The 27,310-nt window shown below is 50.5% G+C and overlaps 3 protein-coding genes and 1 pseudogene across 7 annotated transcripts; 3 read left to right on the top strand and 1 right to left on the bottom strand.

Moving 5' to 3' along the window:
* The first annotated feature begins 607 nt into the window (after positions 1-607).
* On the top strand, positions 608-4,082 carry PRRT1 (proline rich transmembrane protein 1). Of its 2 annotated transcripts, none has more exons than XM_037052673.1 (4): positions 608-907; positions 2,107-2,322; positions 2,941-3,126; positions 3,277-4,082. In XM_037052673.1, exons 1-4 carry the CDS (start codon positions 680-682, stop codon positions 3,451-3,453), a joined length of 807 nt encoding a protein of 268 aa, XP_036908568.1. In that variant the 5' UTR covers positions 608-679; the 3' UTR covers positions 3,454-4,082. The 2 variants fall into 2 exon arrangements, with proteins under 2 accessions (XP_036908568.1, XP_036908567.1); XM_037052672.1 differs by having other exon boundaries at positions 1,784-2,322.
* Positions 4,083-12,879: 8,797 nt separating this feature from the next.
* On the bottom strand, positions 12,880-16,248 carry LOC118991535 (40S ribosomal protein S24-like; annotated as a pseudogene).
* Positions 16,249-16,468: 220 nt separating this feature from the next.
* On the top strand, positions 16,469-18,012 carry FKBPL (FKBP prolyl isomerase like). Of its 3 annotated transcripts, none has more exons than XM_037052669.1 (2): positions 16,469-16,665; positions 16,870-18,012. In XM_037052669.1, the coding sequence occupies exon 2, from the start codon at positions 16,948-16,950 to the stop codon at positions 17,992-17,994; it is 1,047 nt and encodes a 348-aa protein (XP_036908564.1). In that variant the 5' UTR covers positions 16,469-16,665; positions 16,870-16,947; the 3' UTR covers positions 17,995-18,012. The 3 variants fall into 3 exon arrangements, with proteins under 3 accessions (XP_036908564.1, XP_036908566.1, XP_036908565.1); XM_037052671.1 differs by having other exon boundaries at positions 16,469-17,319; positions 17,527-18,012; XM_037052670.1 differs by having other exon boundaries at positions 16,473-16,562.
* Positions 18,013-18,724: 712 nt separating this feature from the next.
* On the top strand, positions 18,725-27,288 carry ATF6B (activating transcription factor 6 beta). 2 transcript variants are annotated; one of them, XM_037052667.1, is made up of 18 exons: positions 18,725-18,856; positions 19,211-19,290; positions 19,434-19,512; positions 19,749-19,840; positions 20,332-20,467; positions 22,338-22,423; positions 22,558-22,693; positions 22,793-22,924; positions 23,062-23,195; positions 23,830-24,015; positions 24,102-24,193; positions 24,627-24,806; positions 24,971-25,078; positions 25,238-25,319; positions 25,488-25,558; positions 25,779-25,890; positions 26,031-26,115; positions 26,601-27,288. In XM_037052667.1, exons 1-18 carry the CDS (start codon positions 18,766-18,768, stop codon positions 26,828-26,830), a joined length of 2,112 nt encoding a protein of 703 aa, XP_036908562.1. In that variant the 5' UTR covers positions 18,725-18,765; the 3' UTR covers positions 26,831-27,288. The 2 variants fall into 2 exon arrangements, with proteins under 2 accessions (XP_036908562.1, XP_036908563.1); XM_037052668.1 differs by having other exon boundaries at positions 18,726-18,847.
* Positions 27,289-27,310: the final 22 nt, after the last annotated feature.

Raw genomic sequence — 27,310 nt, 5'->3', positions numbered from 1 at the left:
GGGATCGAGTACATATTCCCAAATTGAGCTTCCGGAAATGAGCAGTTGATTCATCCCCTCCCTCTCCCAGGGCACTTCAGCTCGTTCACCCAGATGGAAGAAAGTATCTACATCCCTAACCTTCCTCTTAGTTCTTTCCCCTGCCCCATCCCATGCACCCTTACTCTGAACTACCATAGACCCGTGCCTCCCACTTTACCTTCCCATTGACCTCAGGCCAGGGTGGCAGGTTGAGGCCATACCCTGGGAACTTTCCAAGCCATTGCAGGTCTCAACTCTGCACACAGTTCTCTCTCATACACAGTTATCTCTCCTAAAGTAGGTAAACTAGAGTCAAGAAGTTGGGAGAAGATCCTGGGACATCGAAAGGGACTCCGAGGGACACTGAAGAGGGGAGACCTAACTGGAATGAACCGCATCTTCAGGGAACTGGGGGATTGAGTCCACTAAGCACCTGCTCAGTTCCTCCTTACAATCGAATCACTACAGCCAGGCTTGGAGGAAAAGACTCTAGAGAGTTCTCTCCCTCCTCCTTTTCTTTAGTCCCACCCCCCTCCCCTTGCCTGGTCTTGCTTGCCTCCCTGTTTCCTTGACAACTCCAAGGGAGCCCAAACTTGGGAGTGGGGGCTCAAACGCTGGAGTGAGAGATGCAGGGTGAGAGGAGGGGACGAGTAGGGGTATGTCTGAAGCGCTCCCCAACTCCCGCCCCGGTCCCTTTAAGCTCCCCCCCCTCCCAGCTCTCCGTCCTTTCCACCCCCCACCCCCGCCGCTGTCTTCTCTCCATCTCTTGCGCTGCTGCTGGCTGCGCAATCTGTGCACCCAGACTCCGACGCCAGTTGGGGACCCAGACTCCAGCTGCAGGGACCCTGCCCCAGTGAGACCACAAGCATGTCATCGGAAAAGTCAGGTAAAAATCCACAACAAAATCTCCTACCCTATCTAAGGTCTCCGGACTCTCCCCACAGCCTCCGCTCCAACCCTCTCCCTTACTCCTCCCTAGCGGGTGGTTTGGTTTCATTCCCCTTCTATCCAGCTCTTAACCACCCCCAAATCCCCCTTACTATATCACTTCCTTCTCTTCCTTTCCTTCTCCCAGTTTCAGCCTTTGCCTCCTGCCAACAACATGGACAGCAGGGGGGAGGTTGAGGCAGTGAGGGAAGTACAGAATGGCTTAGCATCAGCCAGGTAGTGCAAGGATAGCATCATTGGGAGTGATAGACAGACAGGTGACACTGGCTGGCATAAAGACAGCTGGGGGTTGTCAGTGGGGTAAAATGCAGTTGACCCTTCTTTCTCAGCCCTGAAAGAAGTCCTGAGATTCCCAGTAAGGCTAGGGCACCCCCTCACCACTGAAGGAATGGCAGAGTGGAACATGTCATCCTACATGTGCTTACACAATTGTTGAACTGAGCACATGTTATGGTGTTGTATGTCTACCCATGCACACACACAGGACTAGCTCAGAGAGGCAAAGCCATATGCCAAGCAGTACAGGAGACTGGGTCTCGGGTGAAAGCTGTGTGCACCCTGCTGTCGAGAGTGGAAAGGAGCAGTGGAAGTTGTGACCTCAAAAGTAGATTGAAAGACAGAAGGGGGGCACAGATGGCCTAGATACAACCCCTCCCCTGTCCTGTTCCCAAAATGAGAGATAGCTTCTCACCCAGCTCCTCTGTCTCTCCCATTATCTTTCTCCACCCTTGACCCTCTCCGCCTCCCCCTACCCCTCCTTATCTCATCTCTGTCTTACTCTCCCTGTACCCTCACCTCTGCCCATTGCCCCCAGGCCTCCCCGACTCAGTCCCTCACACCTCTCCGCCACCCTACAATGCTCCCCAGCCGCCGGCCGAACCCCCCGTCCCGCCCCCACAGCCAGCCCCCTCCTCGCACCACCACCACCACCACCACCACTACCAGTCTGGCACCGCCACCCTCCCGCGCTTAGGGGCTGGCGGCCTGGCTTCTTCTGGGGCCACTGCTCAGCGTGGTCCCTCCTCCTCTGCCACTCTGCCACGACCCCCACACCACGCCCCGCCCGGCCCGGCCTCCGGGGCGCCCCCACCCGGCTGTGCTACCTTGCCCCGCATGCCCCCCGACCCTTACCTGCAGGAGACTCGCTTCGAGGGCCCACTGCCCCCACCACCGCCCGCCGCTGCGGCTCCGCCCCCGCCGGCGCCTTCTCATACTGCCCAGGCCCCCGGCTTCGTGGTGCCTACGCACACTGGGACAGTAGGCACCCTGCCGCTGGGGGGCTACGTGGCCCCCGGCTATCCCTTACAGCTGCAGCCTTGCACTGCCTATGTGCCAGTCTACCCAGTGGGCACGGTGAGTACCGGGCGGACAGGAGCCTGGGAGGAGGAGGAGGACGGCACGCTGGAGCAAGACCGGGAACGGGGGACACCTTGGGGGAGAATCTGGACGTTCTGGGGAGCATCTAGTGTGATAGAGAAACAGGGTCAGGGGACCTGGTGGCCGTCGGGGGTAAGGCCTAAGTGGAGGAGGGACTGGGGTAAGGCCTGAGAGCGGGGCAGGGAGGGTGTCCGGCAGTTAGTCGGGGTCAGAGCTCATGGCCTGAAAGAGGGAACAGAACAGATGAGAGAGAAGAAACCTGGGACTGAGTAGGGGAGGCCAGGTAGATACCAGAGAGAAGAAACAGGGTCTGAAGTGAGGCCTGGGCAGCACTGGTGGGGCTATACCTCGGGGGAGGGAGTGTGGAGACCTCCAGGATACAGGATTAATGACTGCAAGGAAGGGAGAGGGACCAAAGTAGAATTAGGTATTCTGGAAGGCTAATGGGTGATCAAGTTTTTTGAGAAGCAACACGCAAGAACTGTGCTTTAAAAACCGCTCTTCCAAAAGCAGAACATTGTGGGGGACCCTCAGAGAGGGTCCGCCCGAGTGAAACTCTCCCCACCCCTCCCCCCACAAACCTTCCTTCCACAGCCCTATGCAGGCGGGACCCCGGCGGGAACCGGAGTAGCCTCCACGCTGCCCCCGCCGCCCCAGGGCCCGGGGCTGGCCCTGCTGGAGCCACGGCGCCCGCCACACGACTACATGCCCATCGCAGTGCTGACCACCATCTGCTGCTTCTGGCCTACAGGCATCATCGCCATCTTCAAGGCAGTGCAGGTGTGTGTGTGTAGAGTGGGAGACGGGTGTTTGGGGAGGAAGCTCACTCGACGTTTTTCTTACTCCCAGGGAGTGCTGGACGTTCTGGGGAGCATCTTAGAGGCTGAGGCACAGTTCTCTGATCCGCTCTCCCCCACCTCTCCCTCGCAGGTGCGCACGGCCTTGGCCCGTGGGGACATGGTGTCGGCCGAGATCGCTTCGCGCGAAGCCCGGAATTTCTCCTTCATCTCCCTGGCGGTGGGCATCGCAGCCATGGTGCTCTGTACCATCCTCACCGTAGTCATCATCATTGCCGCGCAGCACCACGAGAACTACTGGGATCCGTAAGGACGCCCTCGGCCCCGCCCCGCCCCGCCCCGCGTCCCGCCACCTCCTGAGCGCGTTCTGCAGTCTGGACGCGGATCCAGTGGGCGCCCCGCACACCCGCCCCAGGGGCTACCGGACTTCGGCACGTCCCGAACTCGGACTCCACAGAACCTCTCGCCTCTCCGGCACGCTCCGAATCCAGTTCCTCAGGAACCCCGCCAAAGCCCACACCCCCAGAGACGCCGCTTCCCGGATCTCAGCCAAACGCAGGCCCCCAGTCGCCCCAGACCCCCAGCCCTTCTACGTGCAGCGCCCCTAGCGGAGCTCCCTGCGTATTTGCTCTGCGGCTTGGAGCCCGGTCCCCCAGGCCCCTCCTCCCCTATAGGCCCCGCCCCGGCTCTGGCAATACCCCGCCTCCAGGCTCCCACCGCTTTCTTCTCTTCTCGCCAGTGATTCAGTGCGGTGATTGGCCCCAGACTGAGTTCCCAGACAGACTCTTCCGCTTCTACTGGCGCTAGGACCCAGCCCCGGGGTGGGCACGATCCCCAGGCTTGCTCCGGGTTTTTGTTTTTCTCTTTTTTTTTCTAGTACAGTTTTCGCATCTCCCACCCCGGATCTCCGCCGATTTTCCTGCTAATTCCAGAACCTCTAATTTTGGCTTGTTTTGATTTGATTTGGAATGAGATTTGGGAGGTTCTTAGTTTAGGACCCTGCTCGCTGAGATGAAGATTACGTCCCCGTTTTCTGTAAATACACCCTTCCACCTCTCCCAACCCCTGAGTAGCCAGGCAGAAGGGACCTCAGGGTACAGGACCTTCCAATGTCTGGAGGGAGCCGGCCCGTTCCCCACTTCCCTGGGCATTCCCCCAGTTTATTCTGATCTGTGTGTGAGAGTGAGAGAGAGAGAGAGAGAGTGAGTGTGTGTGTGAAAGACAATATTAAAGAGTTTAAGTGGATTTACTAACTGCAGTTCCGAAGACTGAAGCTTTGCAAAGACCCTGCTCTTTTGGTTCCCCTTTTCCACCTTCCCTCATTTCTCCTTGGGGTGTGGTGGGGGAAAGAAAACTGACAGACAAACAAACAGAGACCGATTTCCAGGACACCGGAGAGACACACAAGTGCAGGGAGAAGGGTTCCTTGGGATACTACCAGGGAAGATCTTGCGTTCCATTCTCGGTGGGGATTTCCCCGGCACACCTTTTCCACTCTCTGACACACTGGGCTTACTTACCTCTTGGAGAGGGAGAAGATACAATGAGATCCAAGGATCTAACCCCAGGACTCCAGGAAGTCAGAAGGAAAGAAGAGGGCAAACCATTCTGAAGAATTTGGTCAGAGATAGGCTGGCAGGGGCAGAGAAAAGTGTCAGCTACCCACAGTGGTTCCTGCCTAGGGGCTGGAAGGTGACAGACAACTTGGATCAGAACCCTAAGTGGTGTGTTGTACCAGTTTAGGGGAGGCAGAGGGAAAAGAGCTGTGAGAGCCTCAGTCTATGCCAGCTGCTATAACAAAAGTAGCACTGACTGGGTGGCTTATAAACAACAGTAATTTATTTCTCAGAGTTCTGAAGGCATTCAGGGTGCCAGCACAATCAGGTATGGGAGGGCCTTCTTCTAAGTTGCAGACTTCTCATCATCTCTTCACATGGCAGAAGAGATGGGGGAACCCTGTGTGGTCTGTTCCATAAGAGCACTAATCCCATTTATGAGGGCTCACACTCAGGACCTAATCACCTCCCAAAGGTAACCACCTCCTAATACCATCTTAAGATTTTAACGTATGAATTTTGGAGGGAACACATCCAGACTACAGGGAACACATCCGGACTACAGCAGAGCCCCAGACTACAGCAGAGCCCCAAGGAGGAGGTCTCTGAAATCCTCTTTTTTTTTTTTTAAGATTTTATTTATTTACTTTTAGAGGGGAAGGAGAGAGGGAGAGAAACATCAATGTATGGTTGCCTTTTTGTGCATCCCCTGCTGGTAGTTAGCCTGCAAGGAACCGGTTTGCAACCCAGGCGTGTGCCCTGACTGGGAATCGAACCGCGATCGTCTGGTTCGCAGGCCCGCGCTCAATCCACTGAGCTACGCCAGCCAGGGCCTGAAATCCTCTTAAATCCAGTTGGGTCTTATTGCTCTCTCCAACCCTGAGGGCAGGTCAAGGGGCCTCTTGGGGAGGGGAGGAGGGTACAAGCAGTGGACTTGGAATCTTCAGTTGTACACCTGCAGGACATGATCCTATCCTGATTCCATGCATTCAGACAACGTGCAGATACCATGCAGGACGGTGGTGAGACATCTCCCGAGACAGCAGATGAGAACACTGGCTTCACGGAGTTAATAAACTAGAAATAGGAGACATGGGAGGAGGATGGAATGGGGTGTGGAAAGCACAGGTTCTCCATTAATTTTTTATCTTCACCCAAGGACATTTTTTTTCATTCTTTTTAGAGAGAGAGGAAGGGAGAGAAACATCGAAGTGAGAAAGAAGCATTGAAGCATTGATTGATTGCTTCCTGTGAGCACCTGGACTGAAAATGGAATGTGCCAGCAGGAGAATCAAACCCACAACCTAGGTATGTGCCCTGACTGGAACCTGGAACCCTTTGGTTGCGGGACAATGCTCCAACCAACTGAGCCACACTGGCCAGGGCATGGGGTCATGGGTTCTCCTTGAGACATTTCAGGTTGAATGTGCCTTTCTCACCAAACTTCTTTTTTTATTTTTATTTATTATTATTATTACTATTATTATTTTAGGTTGCAGGGGTTTTTTAAAATTTAGTTCATTTTTAAAATATTTTATTTATTTATTTTTAGAGACAGGGGAAAAGAGAGAGAAAGAGAGGGAGAGAAACATCAATGTCTGACGTGCCCTGGACTGGGAACCTGGCCCACACCCCAGACATGTGCTCTGACTGGGAATTGAAACAGTGACCTTTTGGTTTGCAGGCCAGCTCTGAATCCACTGAGCCACGCCAGCAGGGCCTCACCAAACTTCTTTAAAAAAGAATTCCCTGGCTGGTGTAGCTCAGTGGATTGAGCACGGGCCTGTGAACCAAAAAGGGTTGCTGGTTCGGTTCCCAGTCAGGGCACATGCCTGGGTTGCAGGTGAGGTCCCCAGTATGGGGTATACAAGAGGCAACCATACATTAATGTTTCTCTCCCTCTCTTTCTCCTTCCCTTCTCCCCTCTCTAAAAATAAATAAAATCTTTTTAAAGAATCTATACTTAATTTGATTGCCAGTCAGGGCACATGCCTGGGTTGCAGGCTGGTTCCCTGCAGGCCATTTCCCAGCAGGGGAAGCACAAAAGGCAGCCATACATTGATGTTTCTCTCCCTCTCTCCTTCCCCTCTAAAAATAAATAAATAAAATATTTTTTAAAAATCTATACTTTAAAAAATATATCAATAGTTAACTTAAAAAAAGAAAAAAGAATTCATGTTTGCAACCTCTACTTCCTTACTACCTACTCATTCTCCTCCCTTAAATAAGGGAATATTATTGTCACAGACATTTCTGTATCTGTCTTTTTTTCCACACCCACTGTTTCTTAACTCTTTGAAATATACTTCTACTCCCTGCTCAGATAGTACCCAGTGACCAGCCCTGGCTGGCGTGGCTCAGTGGATTGAGTGCCGGCCTGCGAATCAAAGGGTCACCAGTTCAATTCCCAGTCAGGGCACGTGCCTGGGTTGCAGGTCAGGTCACTGGCGTGGGGTGCATGAGAGTCAACCACACATTGATATTTCTCTCCCTCTCTCCTTCCCTTCCCCTCTAAAGATAAACAAATTAAATAATATCTTTTTAAAAATAATAAATAAAATAAAATCTTTAAAAAAAGAAAGAAAAAGAAAATAGTACCCAACGACTAGAAGTGACCAGGAGCCAAAATCAATGGCATTTTTCTGAACCCTTCCATGTTTGTCCCTTGACCTCGGATTCTTCACACCCCCAGGGTCAGACACATGTCATCTCTCCCCTTTATCTTCATATACACCTCTAATCATCTTCTTCCCCTCATTCTTGTTTTTTCTCCTCTCTTCTCCTAAGAGCTTACTCTGGATTTTTTCATTCTTTGGGAATGTCCCTTGAAAATCCCATCCACCCCAACTTCAGACATTATTTCTAATGTTTCTCTGCTATAGACTGATGTTCGTATTACCCCAAAATTCGTGTGTTGAAACTTGATCTCCAATGTGACAGTGGAACCCTGGGAGTGTGCTGAGGTCATGAGGATGGACTGTCATAAATGGGATTGCTACCCTTATTAAAGAGACTTCAGAGAGCTCCCTTGCCCCTTCCCCCACATAAGGGCATAGTTAGAAGACAGCCATCTATGAACCAGAAGTGGTTGTCAGCAAACACTGAATCTGTTGGTCCCTTGATCTTGGACTTCCCAGCCACCAGAATTCTGAGAAATAAATGTCCGTTGTTTATAAGCTACCCAGTTTGTGGAATTTTGTTACAGCAGCCTGAGTTTATTAAGACATTATCCAACCTATATATGTAGATGCAGGTATTCTTCCAGTGCCTGTGGAGCGCCCACATGGACCATGGACCAAACTCGGCATGTTCCAAACCAAACCAATGAAATGCTACTGAAAACCTGCTTCCCTGTCTCTATTAATGGCACCATTTTCCCAGCACCCTTATCTGAAAGCCTGAAGCCTTCTCCAACTCCCTCCTACCTTTACTTTTGGTCTGCTGACAAGCTGAGCCAATTCTATCATGGCAATATCTTTTGATTCTATAACTTTTCCCCAGCCCTTACTGGAAAAATGATCTCACGCAGGATTATTGCAACAGCCCCCCTAACAGGTCTCCCTACTTCCTGCATCTACCTACTGCAAGTCCCCTTTCACACTGCTGTCAGGTTGTTCTCCCTACACACACTTAAATAACCCCAATGTTCAAAGGGCCTGCAAACTTCCCTACTGCTTACTCAGTTATTTACAAAATTTTAATTTGGTGCTCAACACCTTCCATAACTTAAATCATTCAGCTTTCTCTCTTCAACTTAATCTCCAACCAAACTGAATTCCTCATCATTTCCACCTCCAGGTCTTTACCCAGCCATGCTCAAATCTTAGACCTCTTTCTCCCACCTCTGCCTGTTATAAACCAAATCATTTGCTGCTTACCATGTGTTTCAGACCACATCTAAGCCTTTGTTCAGGATGTTCTTTCACATTTCACATCTGCTGCTCCACTTGGCTAAAATTTACCTATTCTTCAAGGCGTGGAGCAGTTCAGCCTCTCACCTCCAGCAAGAAGGAATCTCTCTCTCCTAGGTTAGACTAAGCAGTGGGTTTCTCAGCAGGGCTGCAGCACTCCTTGAAGCAATGGTTCTCGGCCCTGTTTACACGTTAGATTCATCTGGGGAGCATTTAAAAATCCCAAAGCCCTGTTTGCATCTAGACCAATTAAACCAGAATCGCTGCAGGTGGTACTCAGGCATCAATATTTTTTAATATTTTATTTATTTATCTTTAGAGGGGAAGGGAAGGAGAGAGGGAGAGAAATATCAATGTATGGTTGCCTCTGCCGAGGACACACAATGTATTGTGTGTCCCCTGCCGGGAACTGGCCTGCAACCCAGGCACGTGCCCTGACTGGGAATCGAACAGCGATCCTCTGGTTCACAGGCCCATGCTCAATCCACGGAGCTACACCAGCCAAGGCAGGCATCAATATTTTTAAAGACATCCCTAGGTGATTCCCATGAGCAGCCAAGGCTGGGAGTCACTTCAGGCACCACCAACGGGGAGGGGAGAGGCCAAAAGATGTGGCTTCAAGCAGAGTAACTTTCTCTAGAAGAACGGTACCAGGTCTACAACCTAGTCGTTATTGACATTATCTGCATTTCATCCCATCTCTTCTCATCTGAGATCTTGATGTACTCACCTTACATATCTTGGGAATACAGGAGCCAAAAGTGGTTTATCACTGGTTTTTAAATCCTTTCAGATAAAACCTCTTTGAACTCAATTAAAATGAAAGGAATTAGGCAGAAAAAAAAGTAATTGCAAATTATTTCTCCCAGATCTCTTCACCCCACTCCGAATCTTCTTTTCTCAGGAAGCTTGTCCCAGTTTGAGTCTCCTCCCAGCTTACCTCAGCTCCCTCCCAACGTGTTGCCCTTGGCTCTTGTACCCTATCAACAAAAATTCTGTCCTCCAGGAGAGGCTCCGACCCTGTAACTTCTCCTTGGAGCTCTGATTCCCCATGACTCCATTCAGGGTCATCAGTCCTTCTTCGTTCATGAAGATTCAGTACCTCCAATTATGTTTCTCTCCTCTCCCCAACCATTCACTCCCTGGGGCAAATCTTTGACTCAGTTGTTATCAACTCAGTTGTTACTAACTGCCACACTGTGAAAATCTCTTCAGTCATTTCATGCCACCCTGTCATGTGCCCAGAACCCCCATCCCAAAATTCTTCAGCCCCACCCAGACCTCCCATCCACTGACTCTCTCGCTCTTCTTTGATGTTTGATCCCCTCAGTTTCTCACTTCCCTCCTCACCCAGTGCGGGACACCAGGTTCAACATTCTAATCACCTCTCAGCCCTTGCCCCTCTCTCTCCAACACATTTTATTCCTGGTTAAATCCAACTCTGCCTGCTCCACACTTGCACCCCACAACTAAACCCATCTGGGGAAAAACAGTCATACTCACTGGTCTCACTTTCTGTGGGCCTTCAGTGTGGCCTGCCAGCCCACATTTCTGTGGTCTGTTTACAGTTCCCAAATCTGAGACCACAGCTTCACAAGATGACAATCTTTCTTTTTATTTCAGTGAGAAAATAGAAACTTTGAGAATTCCCTCGTGGTCTCATTCCTAAATTTACCAGCCCATCGTGTCTCTGCCATATTCACTGCCACCCCCTCATTACTGCGGAGAAGCCAGCCTGCTCCCAGCTTCACCTGTTCGTGTACTGCCATCCAGTCCCTTCTCACCTGCCCAGAAACAGACTCTTGAATGCTTTCCTATCTCTCCCACATAATCTGTTTTCCCCTCTTTACTAAAACGTTTCCATCATCATACAAACATACTGTAATAATATAAGTTGTCTTTGAGAAGAAATAAGAAAACCTCACTTGCTACTGGCCTAATAGTAAAAGCACAACATTCAGAAGAGTGGTTACCCTTGGTGGGAGGGGACACTCAGGGAGGGAGCTTCAACAACAGCGGGAAGAATTTCTTTCTGAAGCTGCATTGTGTTCATTTACTTTGTGATACACGTGTGCCAAGACTGAGAAATCCCAGACTAGACCCGTTAGCAACATTTACACAGCTGATCACTCCTTCCTCCTGATATGCTTTTCTTCACTTTAAATATTCTTTCTGGTTTCAACTAAAGAAAGTGTTTCTTAGTTCCTGGTTGCTGCTCCTTCTTGTTTCCACTGCCAGCTTCTATTGTCTTCCAGACTCCCAAATGTGAGAGGGCCTCAGAACTCTGCCGATGGCCTCTCCTCTGCCCTAATCAAGCTCCCATGACTAACCCCTTAACTGGATTTTCTGCTTCCATTTTTGACTGATATAGTCCTTCCTCCATGCAGAAACCAGAGTGATCTTTCAGATTACCAGATGATATCATTCACCTAGCTCAAACCCTCTGATGTTTTCTCAATCACACTTAGAACAAAATCCAAACCCTAATCCTTGCCTGCGAAGCCTATCTAGTCTCGTTTCTCCCCACCTCGAAGACTTAATCCCCTCCTACTCTTACCCTTCCTTCCTCTGCTTAACCCACTCTGGTTCCATTACTGTTTTTCTAGCTACTATGAGGTTGGCATAAAAGTCCAGTTTCTTCCTGCCTTAGGGCCTTGGCGCTCCTGTATTCTCTGTGGACACATTCCTTCAGATGCATGTGTGTGCGCACTCCCCTTACATCGTTTATGTCTGCACCAGTATCACCTCCACAACGAGGCTTTCCTCATCACTTGATTAAGAATAGCATTGTGCACATGTGGGAGCATTTTCTAGCCATTCCTTTACCCTGCTTCATTGTGTTTATAGCACAGTATATTATTTTTTATGTAATTATTTATCTAATACTACCTGATTATACAGAATTGCCATTGTATTTCCTGATGGATTTTTTTTAAAGATTCTATTTATTGCCCTGGCTGGTGTAGCTCAGTGGATTGAGCGCGGGCCTGCGAACCAGAGGATCGCGGTTTGATTCCCAGTCAAGGCACATACCTGGGTTACAGGCCGGTTCCCTGCAGGCCAACTCCCAGCAGGGGACGCACGAAAGGCAACCAGACATTGATGTTTCTCTCCCTCTCTCCTTCCCTTCTAAAGATAAATAAATAAATAAATAGAATCAAAATTTAAAAAAAAAGATTCTATTTATTTTTAGACAGGGGAAGGGAAGGAGAAAGAGGAGAGAAACATCAATGTGTGGTTGCCTTTCTCATGCCCCCAACAGGGGACCTGGCCTGCATCCCAGGCGCGTGCCCTGACTGGAAATTGAACTGGTGACCCTTTGATTTGCAGGCCAGCACTCAACCTATGGAGCCACACCAGCCAGGGCGTGGTGAATTTTTATAGCCTATTATCTTCATTTGAATATGAGCTACAAGAGATGCAGAGCTTCTCCCCACTGCCTTATTCCCGGAAGCCAGCACAGTGCCTGACCCAGGGGCGGTCTTCCATGAAGTTCTGCTGAACGATTGAATAGGGAGCACCTGGAGTTGTGTGAGGAGAAAATGAAATGCTATACATCAGACTTAGCACAAGGCCTGCTACTGTGGTCATAATGTGGTCAGGGCTCAGTAAAGAGCAGCTCTCACCATTAAACATTTCACTGTGGGAAAGGCTGGCGCATCCTGCCCAAAAGCCCAGAGTAGAAGGGAAGCAGAAGCCAAATGCTTTGGGAGCAAACAGGAAGAACGGTTTTGACATAAATCCCAGAACAAAGAACCACAGAATGGGGATTTATTTAGCCTTTGGAAAACTAGAATTTTTTGTATGTATGCTGATGCTAAATGGCAGAAAGCAAGTGCAGCATATGGTCCCATGTGGTGAGTGTAGAACACAGTGGGATGTGAGGGCGTCAAAACTTCCATCAGGCCCTGGCTGGTGTGGCTCAGTGGATTGAGTGCAGGCCTGTGAACCAACCACAGGATTGAGGTTCAATTCCCAGTCAGGGCACATGACTGGGTTGCAGGCCAGTTCCCAGCGGGGGACTCACGGGAGGCAACTATGCATTGATGTTTCTCTCCTTCTCTCCTTCCCTTCCCCTCTAAAGATAAATAAATAAAATATTTTTTTTTAAAAACTTCAACGGGCTCAATGCCTGGTGACAGGGCAGCACAAACAGTTATCGGAATACTCTGAGAGAGCTGAGAATGACAAGCTGGAGATGAATAATACTGGGAGTAAAGGGACAGTCCTTTCCTAATTTCTCCTGCCTTGTATTTATTTATAGGTAACTCCTCAGAAACTTGTCAGATATGGGGTTTTCCCTCAGACCCATCTTCAGCAAGGCATCCAGTGCCCCCTGGGAAGAGGGAATCATTGTTCCAGAATGGGGTTCATCTTCCTTAATCTCAGCTAGAAGAATCAGTGACCCCCCACAGTTCCTTCCATTCTCCCACATGTATTTTTTACTTTTTTAAAGTTCTTAATTTATTAATCCTCTCACAAAAAATCTGCACAATCACCACAGATGGTTACTTAAGAACATTTACTTCTGTTGCCAGTCTCCACTTTTTGCGGCGCCAGCACTGGCCTCTGCAGCCCCTCTTTCTTTTCCCTGGCCTTACGTTCCTTTCCCTGCTTTCTTGAGGTCCCTTTCCTCTCGTACAGGCCATACCTTGTATGCCTATGGGTTCATTTCTCTTTGTGTGATCCCGGGAATCATGCCAAAGCCAGTTGTCTTGCCACCACCAAAATGGGTTCTGAATGCAAATACAAAGATGACACCTGATGTGGTCTTACATGTTTTGCCTAGTTTTGCCCGGATTTCTGCCTTAGGTACTGTTGCCTTCCCAGAGTGAAGGACATCAACGGCCATTTGTTTCCACTGAAGTGGTCTACTGGTCATGGACTTCTGGATCCGGACAGTTCCTGTGTTATTCCTGATGGCAGCTGATTTTCAAGTAGCCAGGGAGGAAAAAAAGGCTTTAACTTTCTTAACCCAGAGTTTCCCATAATCTCACTCCCTTTCCAGAGATTCCTATGTGCTTCTCCCTACCATCCTTCTCACCTGAAGCTGGGAAAATATCTTAGGCACAAGGTAAGTATGTCCCAGTTGCATCCATACACTTTGATGCTGGCGAGGTTGGTTCCTGTGCCCCCAAAAGAAAAAGAGGGAGCAGAGGACACTTCTAGTGAGAGGGTGGGATAGAACTCAGTCACTTGAGGAAGAAGACTCCTTTTCATCTCTTCCCCTCAAGTCTGCTCTTCCAACTCATTCTCAGATCTTTAGGGAAAAGAGAGGGGAGAATTACATCACTACTTCCTCACTCCCCAGTCCAAGCCTCTGTCCCAACAGGTAAGCAATTTTTTATTTGCCATCTTCTTTTTGGGTCTTCTTCAGATCCCAGGTTCTCCAGGCAGGCCTGGGGATATAATCCTCCTGGCTCGTTTCCATCCTACTTCCTAATTCTTTGGAGACTGTTCTCAGAGAGCTGAGCCCCACTGTCATGAGCCCCACATGTCTTGGGAGAGAGCAAGCAGTGTGAGTCAGTCAACATTCATGCAGTGACATCGTGGCTCTTCACATGTTCACTCCTTCCTAGTCCTGTGTTTCTCAGGCTGAGACATGGGGGAATCTACATACCCTTGGATTTCTCCTTGGGGACTTCTGAGTCCTCTTATAAAATTTGAATTTCATGTTTTCATTTTGATGGGTCAGCTTTTAAAAAATAAAAATATTCATTCTGGATGATTTGGATTACTTTTTTGGGAGTTTCAGCACTTATGTTTGCATTGGGTTTTATAGTCATAATGGTGATAAGAGATCACCCAAAGAGCCAAAGTTGACCAGTTAATGCAGTGTTTCTCAATATATGGTCTATAGGTGTGCTCTCAGAGCTTCAGTTCTAATTCATTCTTTAGATGCCAGTAAAAATATCTCATCCTCAAGGGATATTCCCTTATCCCTCATTCACTGCCATAGCACCTCATACTTCTTCATGGCACTGCAATTGCTTATTCTCCTGGGCCAGACTGGAAGTTCCATGAGAGCAGGAGCTGTCTGTCTCACTCACCTATGTATCCCCAGTACCTAGCACGCTGCCTGGAAAACACAGCAGGTGCTTGACAAATACTTGTTGAATAAATGAGTAGATGAGACAGATAAGTTAAGTTCCCTGCCCCACAGTCTGTTCCAAAGGAAACACACACACACACACACACACACACACACACACACATTACAAAACATTTGTAGCAGAATATAGTTCCTTTAAACTGAAAGAAGCTGATCTTTGAAGGGTCACTGGAGTGGCCCTCTTAGCTAGGGCACATATTAGCAAATTAGCAATCTTTGTCCAGGGATTAGGGTGCAATCAAACCTTTTGTGATTCATTCTAGATTTCCTGCCTTTCCCAGAAATCCCTGAAATGGAAAGAGGAAGAAACAGGGAGAAAAGATAGCTTAATTCTTGATAGGAGCCCAGGGATTCCAAGAATCAGAATATTTAGCCATAGGAGGAAGGAGATGGCAATGCACTAAGGTGACTCTGGCCCAGAACCCAGAAATAAAACTTGGAAAAAAGGTCTAGGTTAGTGAGTCTCAACACAAAATAGGGAGTGGACTGTTTTGACACACCATCTGTGGATTATGAAACTATCTTCCGTCCTGGCTGTCCTGATATGGCCCTTGTAGTCTGGGGCACAATCTAGGGTGTTAAAGACCAAAATAAAGTAGCCAAAGTGAGGTTTGGAGAGTGGGATTCTCTTTTTCCAAAGAGACCCAGTGGTGACCCAGGCTGTGCTGTGTGCCAGAGAAGCAAAGCTGAACCACAAAGGAATCTACGTCTTCTATTAGGAGGAGGCCCAGTTCTCCACTGATAATACCAAGTGGAGCAGGTTGTACCAGTCATGTGTGCAAAATATAGGATGCATTGAAGGGGCACAAAGCAAGGCGTGAAGGGAATGGGGTGAGGTTATACTATAAAATCATGCTATTCAAAGTGTGGTCCGCGGAGCAGCAGCAGGAGAATCCAAAAGCTTGTTAAAAATGCAGAATTACAGGGCTCATCCAACTTCCTAAATCGCAACTGCAATTTAAGTTCCCCACGTGATTTATAGTCAAATCAAAATTTGAGAACTAAGATTTCTTGAGGAAAAGGAACTGGCTGATATGGCTCTGTGGATTGAGCCCCGCCTCACCTGTAAACCAAAAGATCACTAGTACAGTGATCTTTTTCTTTCAGTGATCTTTTTCTCCTATCAGTCTAGGGAACATGCCTGGGTGATGGGCCAGGTCCCCATTGGGGGGCGCGCTAGGGGCAGCTACACGTAGATGATTCCCTCTTTCTCCCCCATCTCTAAAAACAAATAAATAAAATGTAAAAAAAAAAAGAAGAAGAAGAGCTCTAAGTCCATTATGAATATGAACGAAACGGTCAGGAGAAGGTTCAGGTGATCCCCTAAAGAAACAGGACCAGTTGAGGAGAAAACAGCCTGAGAGTTTATCTTGGAGCACCCTGGACTGAATGGGCCAAGGAGCAGACGGCTGCCTCTGACTGGAAGCTCTGAACAAAGGGATGAAGTCAACAGCAAAGGGCCTGAAGTAGCCAGAAAAAAGGACTACCAAGCGGCTGTCGCTGTCGTCCACCACCAGCTCCACCATTCGCTACTCTCCGCATTTGCCCCAGTCTCCCGTTACAGCACTTCTTGAGACTCAATAACCCCTTCAGCCGCACTCGCCTAGTTCGGTTCGCCTGCGACAAGTTCGGTTGCTAAGGCCTGGAGCTTTCCGCTTGATTGGGGGAAATGATGTCACGCCCAAAAGGCGGGCTAACCAGACTTTTCCGGCCTCCGGATTGGCTGCCAGAGATCGGACTGGATTCGCCGCCTTTCGGGCTCCAGAATTAACTGTCAGTGTCCCTACCCCGTGGCCTCTGTTCCTCACCGCCTGCGGCAAGACTCCGAGGGCAGCACTCAGTGAGCATTTTGCTTCGGAAGGACAGGCGACCCGAGTGGTTCGGCCAGCGCCACCCGTGGGCTAGGGTTTTCGGCAGCCCAGAACCTTTTGGACTCGATCGGTGTCCGTACCTGGGGCAGCCACCCGAACCGCAGGGAATTGTGGAATTTTTAGTTCTGGATTAGTCCGGGTGGAACCCAGGCTCCCACAGGATTTTTGGAGGAAAAATAAATAAATGAGGACCTTGACCGGGCGGATCCAGAAAGACGGGAAAGGAGTCTAAATAGGAATCCTGACAATTAGCGTTGTTTTGATTTTTCCCCCCAGGTGCTGACCTGAACGAACCTAGTCCATCCCTTTCCGACCCAAACTGATTACCCACGAGGGAAAGGGCCAAGCAGCAAAATGGAGACTCCACCAGTCAACCCAATGGGAGAGAAAGACACCTGTCAACTGCAGCAACAATGGGGAAAGAATCCCAAGAACCTTGATTCAACTCTTCAAATTAGGCGGCAGACCCAAGAGCCTCCTACTGAAGTTCTTGAGCTGAGAATGAGCCCAGATCCAGCCAGCAAAATTCTAGAGAATCCTCAAGGGGCTGAAAAACTGGCTGTTGGACTTGAAGAAAACTCTGTTAAATCTCATGGATCAGCTAGTGGGATGCCAGAGCCCCTCCAATCTTCTGATCTCTGGTACTGTCCGGATGGGAGCTTTGTCAAGAAGATTATAATCCGTGGCCATGGCTTGGACAAACCCAAGCTGGGCTCCCGCTGCCGGGTACTGGCTTTGGGGTTTCCTTTTGGATCAGGGTTACCAGAGGGCTGGACAGAGCTAACTATGGGGTTAGGCCCATGGCGGGAGGAAACCTGGGGAGACCTCGTAGAGAAATGCTTGGAATCCATGTGTCAAGGTGAGGAGGCAGAACTTCAGCTCCCTGGGCACTCTGGACCTCCTGTCAGGCTCACACTGGCATCCTTCACGCAGGGCCAGGACTCCTGGGAGCTGGAGGCCAGCGAGAAGGAGACCCTGGCCAGGCAAGAACATGCAAGGGGCACAGAATTATTTCGAGCTGGGAACCCTGAAGGGGCTGCGCGATGTTATGGACGGGCTCTTCGGCTGCTGCTGACTTTACCCCCACCTGGCTCTCCAGAACGAACGGTCCTTCATGCCAATCTGGCTGCCTGTCAGTTGTTGCTAGGGCAGCCCCATTTGGCAGCCCAGAGCTGTAACCGGGTGCTGGAGCGAGAACCTGAGCATTTAAAGGCCTTGTACCGCAGGGGGGTTGCCCAGGCTGCCCTTGGGAACCTGGAAAAAGCAACTGCTGACCTCAAGAAGGTGCTGGTAGTAGATCCAAAAAACCGGGCAGCCCGGGAGGAGCTGGGAAAGGTGATCTTTCAGGGAAAGAAACAGGACGCAGGGCTGGCACAGGGTCTCCGCAAGATGTTTGGCTGATTAAAAAGTTAAACCTTGCCCTGGCCGGATGTTTCAGTTTGTTGGTTCGTCGTCCTGTAGGCCAACACTTTGAGGATTCGATCCTGGGTCCAGGGACATTCCGGAGGCAACTGATCGATGTTTGTCCCTCACATCAATGCCCTCTCTCTCTCTCTCTATCTCTCCCTCTTCCTCTCTCTCTAAATCAATAAACATATCCTCAGGCGAGGACTTAAAAAAAAACCTTAAAAGAGACAGGAATCTGAATCGTGGTCTGTGCAGTGAGAATTGGGAGGGATGGGCCCAGAGGGAGGATTTCAGATGTATCTCATTCCCGGCATTTACCTTCCTAGGGGAGGCAGCACTGCATCGCTTTCCTCTTTTACCATTAAAAAGTCATGGTTACTACTTATGTTTCGTTTTAAGGGGCTTAGCCATTTCCGAGGATGAATAGGACTGACCGGGGGAGATGGCGGACCTTTAAATCCTGTGAACTACATGTCCCCGGAGCTTTCTCGCTGGGTCCCGCTTTGCGCATGCGCAAGAGCTACGGCCGGCGCAATGAGAGTGTACCCTCCCCCTTGTCCACTTCCTCTTCCTCTCGTGCTTCCATTGGCTCAGCCTGTAGAGCTGCCTCTTCTATTGCTGCATATGCTCAGCATCCAGGTCTCTTACTGGTTATAAGAGCTTTCGGGACGCCCCAGTTTTTGAAAAGTCTACTGATTAGTTGCTGATGGGAAGAGGCGGGCCTTGGAAACCCTCTCTGGGTTGGTTGGGGGGCGGGGGGGAAAGATGGCGGAGCTAATGCTCCTCAGTGAAATTGCAGACCCGACGCGATTTTTCACCGACAACTTACTGAGCCCGGAGGACTGGGGTGTGTGGGGTGAGGCCTCGGGGATGGGAGAGGGCTATCTCATACTGTGCCCCTGAGGAAGCGGAGGCCCAAAGAGGAAGTCTGGGCAAATGCAGACTCCACCTTCCCAAGGAGGGCAGCAGGGGTGCCCGTTGTCCTTACGGGGTGCGGGAGTTGGGGGAGACTTCCTCTCTCCGCGGAAACGTCGAGCTGTCCGGGGTCGGTGGGGAAAGGAGGAGCTGGAGTTGTTCGGCTGTATCACTTTTCAAGTGAGCGGGCGGTGGGTCTGGCCGCGCGGTTTCAATGAAGGGTGGAGCGAGGGCTGTAGTGGATCCCTAGGCTGGGCCACTAGACAGCACCCCTGACATTCCACATCTCTTGCAGACTGCACCCTGTACACCGGCCTAGATGAGGTGGCTGAGGAGCAGACGCAGCTTTTCCGTTGCCCAGAGAAGGATGTCCCGGTACTGCTCCCCCAGTAGCATTGTCTTTTGCCCTCCGTGGATGGGAGTGGTCCTAGAACCTGGATTCATTCCCTGGCCTGAGCTCGACTGGAAGCACTCCTCCTTCCTCACAGCCCTGCCATCTAATATCCTCCTTTATTCAGTTTGGCAGCAGCATACTGGACGTGGGGATGGATGTCAGCCCCCCTGAACCCCCGTGGGACCCGCTGCCTATTTTCCCAGGTAGTACCGTTTGTGATCCCCTCATCCTTCCAGAAACCCTCATCTTCCCCGTTTCCCAGAAACTATACGGTCCCGTGTCCTTACATCTCCCCTGCACAAGTGCTTTCTAATACTTTCCTTACATGTGCCTCTCGCCTTGACCTAGTGAGGAGATCCACACCCACAGCCCTTGGACACTTTTTGGACCCTTCTCAGGTTCCGCTTCCTGCTTATTTTCCAACCTGCTTTTCCTTCAGATCTACAGGTGAAGTCTGAGCCATCTTCTCCCCGCTCTAACTCCTCTCTCAGCTCCGAATCGTCCAGTCACTCTACAGAGCCCTCCAGCCAGGTCAGAGAACCATCTCCCTACTTCTGTTCTCTGTGGCAAGAACTCTGCGCCATTCCCTTTACCTATAGGTGCTGTGGATTAATTTGTGTGTCGGGTGGGGGAGCTCCTTTCCTGCCTTTGCCATTTCTTTGCCATTTCTTTGCCATTCTCATTTGCTACATCTCCACTCTGGTTTCTAGAAATGAAAATAGATTCTTTTTAGTATATGGAGATAATGTGGCAGCTGTGGTGGGACTGGGAATTCTGGAACTGTTCCTGCCCAAAATGTCCACTCTAAGGCAATGTTTGAAATCATGAGAAGTCATCAGCCCTCCCAGGAATAAAGCAGGAGGAGAGGACCAGTGGCGAGATGCTGAGTACCATTCAAACTAGAATGTCAGATAATTGGTGTTTGTAATCTGTAAAGCCTCTGTTCTTGCTCTTACTCTCAACACCTCTCTTGTTTTCTTTTCTTCTTTCTGCCCTCACACTTCACCCCTACTCTCACCCAGACCCCTGGTGTAGGGGAGGTGCTTGTTGTGAAGATAGAGTCCTTGGCACCCCCACTCTGCCTCCTGGGAGATGATCCACCATCCCTGATTGAAACCGTCCAGATCAATGTGGGCCCCACCTCTGATGATCCCTCAGGTATTAACAGCCTGCCCCCACCCCCAGACTTTACCAGGTAGTATGTGTGGATGTGTGTGTGGTGGGTGGAGGCAGGTAGCAGGACTAGGAGGATAAGGTTTTTTTTTTGGGGGGGGGGGGGGGGCGGGAATGGCAGATAACCAGGAGAGAGGCCAGGAGTGGGAGAGAGGATTTTAGGAAACCACAGCAAGGGCAGCACTGAAGAGATGGGTGTGATTTTTCTTTCTTTATCTTTTTCCTGGTGTCCAGTTGTGCAATTTAATGTCCTGTTGCTTTGCATTTTTTAGAGACTTTGGACAGTTTAGGGCATATTAGTCATTTTTTCACTACAACATTTTATTATTAAAAATTTTTTAAACAGAAAACTTGGAATACTATATACTCCTAGATTCTATAATTAACATTAGCTGTGCTATTTTTTTATGTGTTGTCAAGTTCATGTACTCTTAATGTCTTTATTCGGTAAACATTTATTGAGCACTTACTCTGTGCCAGGTACTGGACAGGGTGCTGGGGATGCAAAAATGAAAAAGATGTGACCAATACACTGACTTGAGAATCCTGTGGTGTGGTCGGGGGAGAAGACAAGTACCAATAAATACAGGTGTGGTGCTGGGGTAGAGTGCATCACAGTATGCTATGAAAGCTCATAAGAGAGGGCATCTCACCAGACTGGGGCTGTGCTGCTGGGCTGTGGAAGGGTTTCCTGAGCTGAGTTTTGAAGGACACATAGAAATTAGCCAGAATGAGCATGTGGGGGCGTGTGTATAACGAACCTACATTTCTTCAGAGTGGGTGTGAACAGGGAGTGGGGAATGGCAAGTTGCTGCAGAGGCCAGGTGAGAACCCTGCTGAAGGACTGTTAGCTTCTATCCTGTGGGTGTTTGGGAGCCTTTGAAGAATCAAGCAGGAGAGCAATATGATTAGGAAGGTAACTCTAATGGCAGAGTAGAGAATGGATTGCAATGAAACAAGACCGGAGGCAGGAGGAGGAGGACCAAGGAAAGGCTCATGTGGTTAATCAAGTAAGGTACTTAGGTGCCAAGAGGAAGGCGGAAAGAATGAAGTAGATGGATGAGTTGCAGTGATCTCCTGAATATTGTGCGGGCATCAGAGAGAATGCCTGGGTTTCTGGCTGGGGCAGCCATCCAGTGGGTGACAGTACTGTTCACTGGATTGTGACCACAAGAGCAGGAGCCCTCTGATGAGGGAGCACAATGAACTCAGTGTTCGACAGACTGATTGTTATTTAAAAGTGCCTTCAGGGTCTCCTGGTGCTGCTTCTCCAACCAGAAGCAAGAGGACAAGGGAGCCCGGTTATGTAGTCCATTCATGTTTTCCTCCTGGGCCTCATAGGGCAGGGAAGGATGAAGATTGGATTTGTAGGAACAAGCAGGTCATATCCAGCACATTATTAAAAACTACAATGAAGCCTTGGCTGGTGTGGCTCAGTGCATTGAGTGCCAGCATGCATACCAAAGGGTCTCCAGTTCAATTCCCAGTCAGGGCCCATGCCTGAGTTGTGGACCAGGTCCCTAGTAGGGGGTACGCCAGAGGCAACCACACATTGATGTTTCTCTCCCTCTCTTTCTCCCTTCTCCTCTCTAAAAAAGAAATAAATTAAATCTTTTTAAAAAATTAAAAGTTACAACGAGGACAAACAAAATAAGGATTGAAAAGCCTTTATAGCAAAAACATTGTTGATGACTATCAGCATCAGATTCTCTATTCTGACTTGTATATTTTGAGGGCTTGCACTTGTCACTTTGCTAGACAGGAGGCACAAGACATAGGCCTTGCTTTTGGAGAGTCTCCTGGGGGTTATAACAGGGTTATAACAAGCTGTTTGTCTCATCCTGCCACCCACCAGATGTCCAGACCAAGATGGAACCTATCTCCCCATCTTCCTCCATCAACTCTGAGGCTTCCTTGTTCTCAGCAGACTCCCCCAACCAGGTATCAATGTCCCATCCTCCCTCCAGGCATTACGGTGAGTTCCTACTCACTCTCAAGAGGTAGGAGAGCTGCTTCAGTTCTTTTTCCTTGACACTTCTGACTCACATTTTCTGGAATTCCCCCGCCCGCCATAGGCTTTTATAGGAGAGGAGATACTAGAAGTGAAGACAGAGCCCCTAGCCCCTCAAGGGTGCCTCCTGAAGGATGTCCCAGACCCCCCACTTGGAGCTGTTCAGATCAGAGTGGGTCCATCCTCGGATGGCTCCTCAGGTAATGGGGCTTTTTTACTCCAGAGTTCCTGGCAAAAGGTCTACAGTTCTTATATTCCTCCCCTTCCTCCCTCCCTCCCTCCCTTCCACCTTCCTTCAGGCAAAGCCCTGCCTGCCCGGAAGCCACCACTGCAGCCTAAACCAGTGGTGATAACCACTGTCCCAGTGCCGCCCAACGCCGTGCCACCCAGCACCACTGTCCTCTTGCAGCCTCTTGTCCAGCCCCCTCCAGGTACTGAAGAAGGAAAGTAGGAAGTGGGCTGGATTGGCCTTCTAAGGGAGCTCACAGCCACTGAGGCCCTTGGGTACTTAGGTGTGGACATAGGACTTACTGTTGTCTGACCTCTTTCTCCTGTTCCCTTGCCCCAGTATCCCCAGTTGTCCTTATTCAAGGTGCTATTCAAGTCCAGCCTGAGGGGCCAGCCCCCACTGCTCCACGGCCTGAGAGGAAGAGCATTGTTCCAGCTCCTATGCCTGGGAACTCCTGCCCACCTGAAGTGGATGTAAGTACTGGGGAGTGGGGCTAGTAATGGGAATGGAAGAGGAAACTCTGTCGTGGGAGGTTACTGTGGTGTGAGGAGAGAGCAGAAAGTGAGGAAGCAGACCCTTAAGATGACCCCAAAAGTCAGAGTAGGCCCCTGTTCACACATGAGTGTCAATTTTATGTAGTTTTATGATCCTTAGGCTTGTTGTCAGACTGCAGATGGAGAAGCAGGGGTGGTCTCAGTAAGTCAGAGGCAGGGGAGTGATTCTGTGTGATGGCAGTTGGAAGAGGGAGGCTGCTTCCTCCAGGGGAAAACCAGTTAGCAAAGTTCAACCTAGGGCCCTAAAAAGGAGGATTGAGAAGGGGGAAACCGCCCAGCAGGGAGAGGAACTGAAGTCTCACGAGGAGCCAGGATGGAGGAAGTTCTTCCTACAGCCTGACTTCTCTGTGCTTGGAGGTATAGTGGCAGGGGATGGTTGAGAGGGGTCCCTCTCTCCAAAGTGTTTCAGTAGAGAGGGGAACCTCCCCTCCCCTCTTGGGTGCTGTAAGGTCAAGGAAGGCAGGAGAGTGGCCCCCATAAGCTTTGGGCAGTCAGCCCCTGGAGTTGGGGGAAAGTTCCCCTCTCCTCCCCTTCTTGTATTCTGGGTGCCTAGGCAAAGCTGCTGAAGCGGCAGCAGCGAATGATCAAGAACCGGGAGTCAGCGTGCCAGTCCCGGAGGAAGAAGAAGGAGTACCTGCAGGGGCTGGAGTCTCGGTTACAGGCTGTGCTTGCCGACAACCAGCAGCTGCGCCGGGAGAACGCTGCCCTGCGGCGGCGGCTGGAGATCCTGTGGGCTGAGGTGAGACACGTGGCCTTGGGAGACGCAGTGGGAGCTCCTTGGGGGAGCCTCATCCACCCTCTCTCCTCTTTTCCTCTGTGCCTTAGAACAGCGAGCTCAAGTTAGGGTCTGGAAACAGGAAGGTGGTCTGCGTCATGGTCTTCCTTCTCTTCATTGCTTTCAACTTTGGGCCTGTCAGGTGAGACCCTCCTTGCTCCCCAGAACCTTCAGGTGGAGCTCACCCTCAGCTACTTGATTCCTCCTTTGGTGCCATCTTCTTCATCCCACTCACAAACAGAGAGCTGTGGGGTCCCTGGCACAGGGGTGTGTCGAGCAGTCCCTTCTTGTTCTGTCACTAATCTCACACGTGGTAGGGCCCGAGGTAGGTGGTGCTGACAATGTTAATAAAAACAGACTTAAGTGCTTCCTGAGATGTAGCCTCTAGGTTAAGCGTGCTCCTTTTCTCTCGTTTCCTGGCCCTATGGGGCGGACACTGTTCTCATTCCCTTCTGGGTGGTGAAGAGAGTCAGTCTTACACAATAGGTGGGCTGTGTGCGGAGCCCTCGTCTGTGACCAGCTCCTCAGTAAAGCTGGAATTCTCCCTCGTGCTCTGTCCTGCCCCGCCCCCACAGCATCAGTGAGCCTCCTTCCGCTACTGTGTCTCCTTGGATGAGCGGAGAGGAACATCGACCCCGGAGACACTTGCTGGAGTTCTCAGCACAGTTGCCCATTCATGGAGTGGAACCCCTCCAGGGCTCCTCCCAGGACCCCGAGGAACCCCAGCCCAGCCAGGAGGGCCAGCCGAGCTTCAGGTGAGGAGAGGGCCCTCTCTCTTTTAGGGGTGCTGCATATGTTCTCCCCCCAGTTTATCTTTTCTTTTTGAGGGAAGCCACGGTTGCTCTTTCCCATTATGGGCTTCTCTGTTGGTGGCGTGCTGGGCAGCTGCAGTCACTGTCTCCTCCGTACCTCGCTCCAGGAATCTGACAGCCTTCCCCAGGGGCACCAAGGAGCTGCTGCTGAGAGACCTGGACCAGCTCTTCCTCTCCTCAGATTGCCGGCACTTCAACCGAACTGAGTCCCTGAGGTGCGGGGGACCCACTCCTGGGGCACCTTCTTGACCATTCGTTCTGTCCTTGTGTTCTAGAACACCAGCTCTCCTTCCTACTCTGCTCCCTCCTGTTGCGGGCAAGGAAAGTGGGAGCCTTGGACTGGCACAGAGCTGTCCCCTACTGTGTTTCCGCAGGCTTGCTGATGAGCTGAGTGGCTGGGTGCAGCGCCACCAGAGAGGCCGGCGGAAGATGCCCCGGGGGGCCCAGGAGAGACAGGTAGACAAGGGCATAGTGTCCTGGTGTTTCAAGGGGTATGTCCTTGTGGAGGCTTGAGGAAGTGGCAGGGTGGTTTTTAGGTGGCGTCAGCTTCCAGGGGCCGTCTTGCTCTCTCTCTTTCCCTTCTCCCTTCACCCTCTTCAAATCCTTAGACACTTCTCCTTCTAGAAGTCTCAGCGACGAAAGAATTTGCCTCCAGTTAAGCCAGTCCCCACCAACCCCCCTGGGCTCCTGGAAAGGTGAGTCTAAAGGATGTACTTCCTTATTAAGTGAAGTTCCACTCAGAAAAGCTACATCCCCAGGAGCTGGCCAGTGCTCATCACCACTGCCACCAGCATCATCCTGCCTCCCTCATCTGTTGGGGATCTCTTGTCTTTTCTCTCATCTTCTCCCTGCTTCCCAATGGGAATGGGGTACTGGGCTTCGTTTCTTCCAAATCCTGCTTTTTCACCTGCCTAGGGATTCTGTGGGCCAACTGCAGCTGTATCGCCACCCAGACCGTTCACAGCCAGAGTTCCTGGATGCAATTGACCGACGGGAAGACACATTTTATGTTGTCTCCTTCAGGCGGGTAAGCCCCTCCTCCCTGCCCATCCCTGCCATCCTGGGTGTCTCAGCAGTGTGTGTTCAGGCTGAGGTGGGGAGGAGAGCCAGGCAGCCTGTTGGCATCTTTTCCTCCACCCTCGTGGCCTGGCCCCTCTCGTTTCCCAGGACCACCTGCTACTCCCAGCCATCAGCCACAATAAGACCTCTCGGCCCAAGATGTCCCTGGTGATGCCTGCCATGGCCCCCAATGGTAATTCTTTTCCTGCTGGGGTGGGGCAGGGTTCCCGTAGGGATGTCCAGCATGAGGAGCTGAGGGGGGTGTGGAGGGGAGTGAGGTGATCCAGAGAAATGCTAGATTCTTAGGTGAGAGGAAACAGGAAATGGGCGTGGAGCAGAACAAAATGCAGGAGACTGGTGGGAGGAAGGCGATACGTGGGTCCGCCCTTGGTGAAGGTGCTTGAGTCGGTGCTGGGCAGAAGTGGGCGGGCTGGAAATCTGCCAGACTCTTACCTCCTTTTTTCTCTCGATGTCCTCTCCTCTGTGACCTGACACTTACCAATGCCATTCTTTTCTTTTCCTTTCCCTCCCCCTGCACCAACTCCATCCCCACTCTCTCATTAACTCCTGCTATGCACCTGCCTGGTCACCATCCTTTCTTTTCTGTCCACTTCTGCTTTTGTGACCTCCTCCTCTTTGTCTCTATCTTCTCCTCTTCCTTAACTCCCTTTCTCACAGAGACCCTGTCAGGCCAGGGGACCCTTGGGGACTATGAGGAGATGATGCAGATCGAATGTGAGGTCATGGACACCAGGGTGATTCACATCAAGACCTCCACGGTGCCCCCCTCGCTCCGAAAACAGCCGTCCTCGACCCCGGGCAATGCCACAGGTGGCCCCTTGCCAGCTTCTGCAGCCGGCCAGGCCCACGGGGCCACCCATCGGCCTTTCTACCTCAATCACCCCTGACCTCTGCTTCTCACACTGACTCAGTGCTGGGGTGGGAGAGGTTGTCACTAAGTGGGACTGTTTCTCATCTCCCTGATCCCTGCACTTGGCCAGTTGACAATGGAAAGACAGGCTGTGGGGATTAAGCACTTATTTGGAGGTGAAGGGGTTCACTTTTCTTCTCACTCCTTTTTGGAATATAGGGCTCTTCTCACTTTCCTGAACCCCCAGCCCCTGCTTCTCTGATCAAGGTTTGAGGGAGGGAGGGTAAGGTGTAAGCCGGGTGGGCTCTTGATTCTTTTGTTTCTCTGTTTGGGATGTGGAGGTGGGAATGTAGTCCCTAGGCAGGGTGAGGGCCATTTTTATGTTTTGGAACTCATTTCCGGGCATAAAGGAAGGGTGATGAGGAAAATCAGATTTATGTATGTGCTTATCTTTTTTTAATTATTAAATAAACAACTTGGAGGGAGTTGAAGGAATGGTGGCTGCCTTCCTGGCTCG

The sequence above is a fragment of the Sturnira hondurensis genome, unplaced genomic scaffold, assembly GCF_014824575.4.
Source record: "Sturnira hondurensis isolate 20B ecotype Veracruz unplaced genomic scaffold, ASM1482457v3 Scaffold0007578, whole genome shotgun sequence".
Taxonomy (NCBI): domain Eukaryota; kingdom Metazoa; phylum Chordata; class Mammalia; order Chiroptera; family Phyllostomidae; genus Sturnira; species Sturnira hondurensis.
Note: the sequence above shows the minus strand (reverse complement) of the source record. Positions and strands in the feature narration are given on the sequence as shown.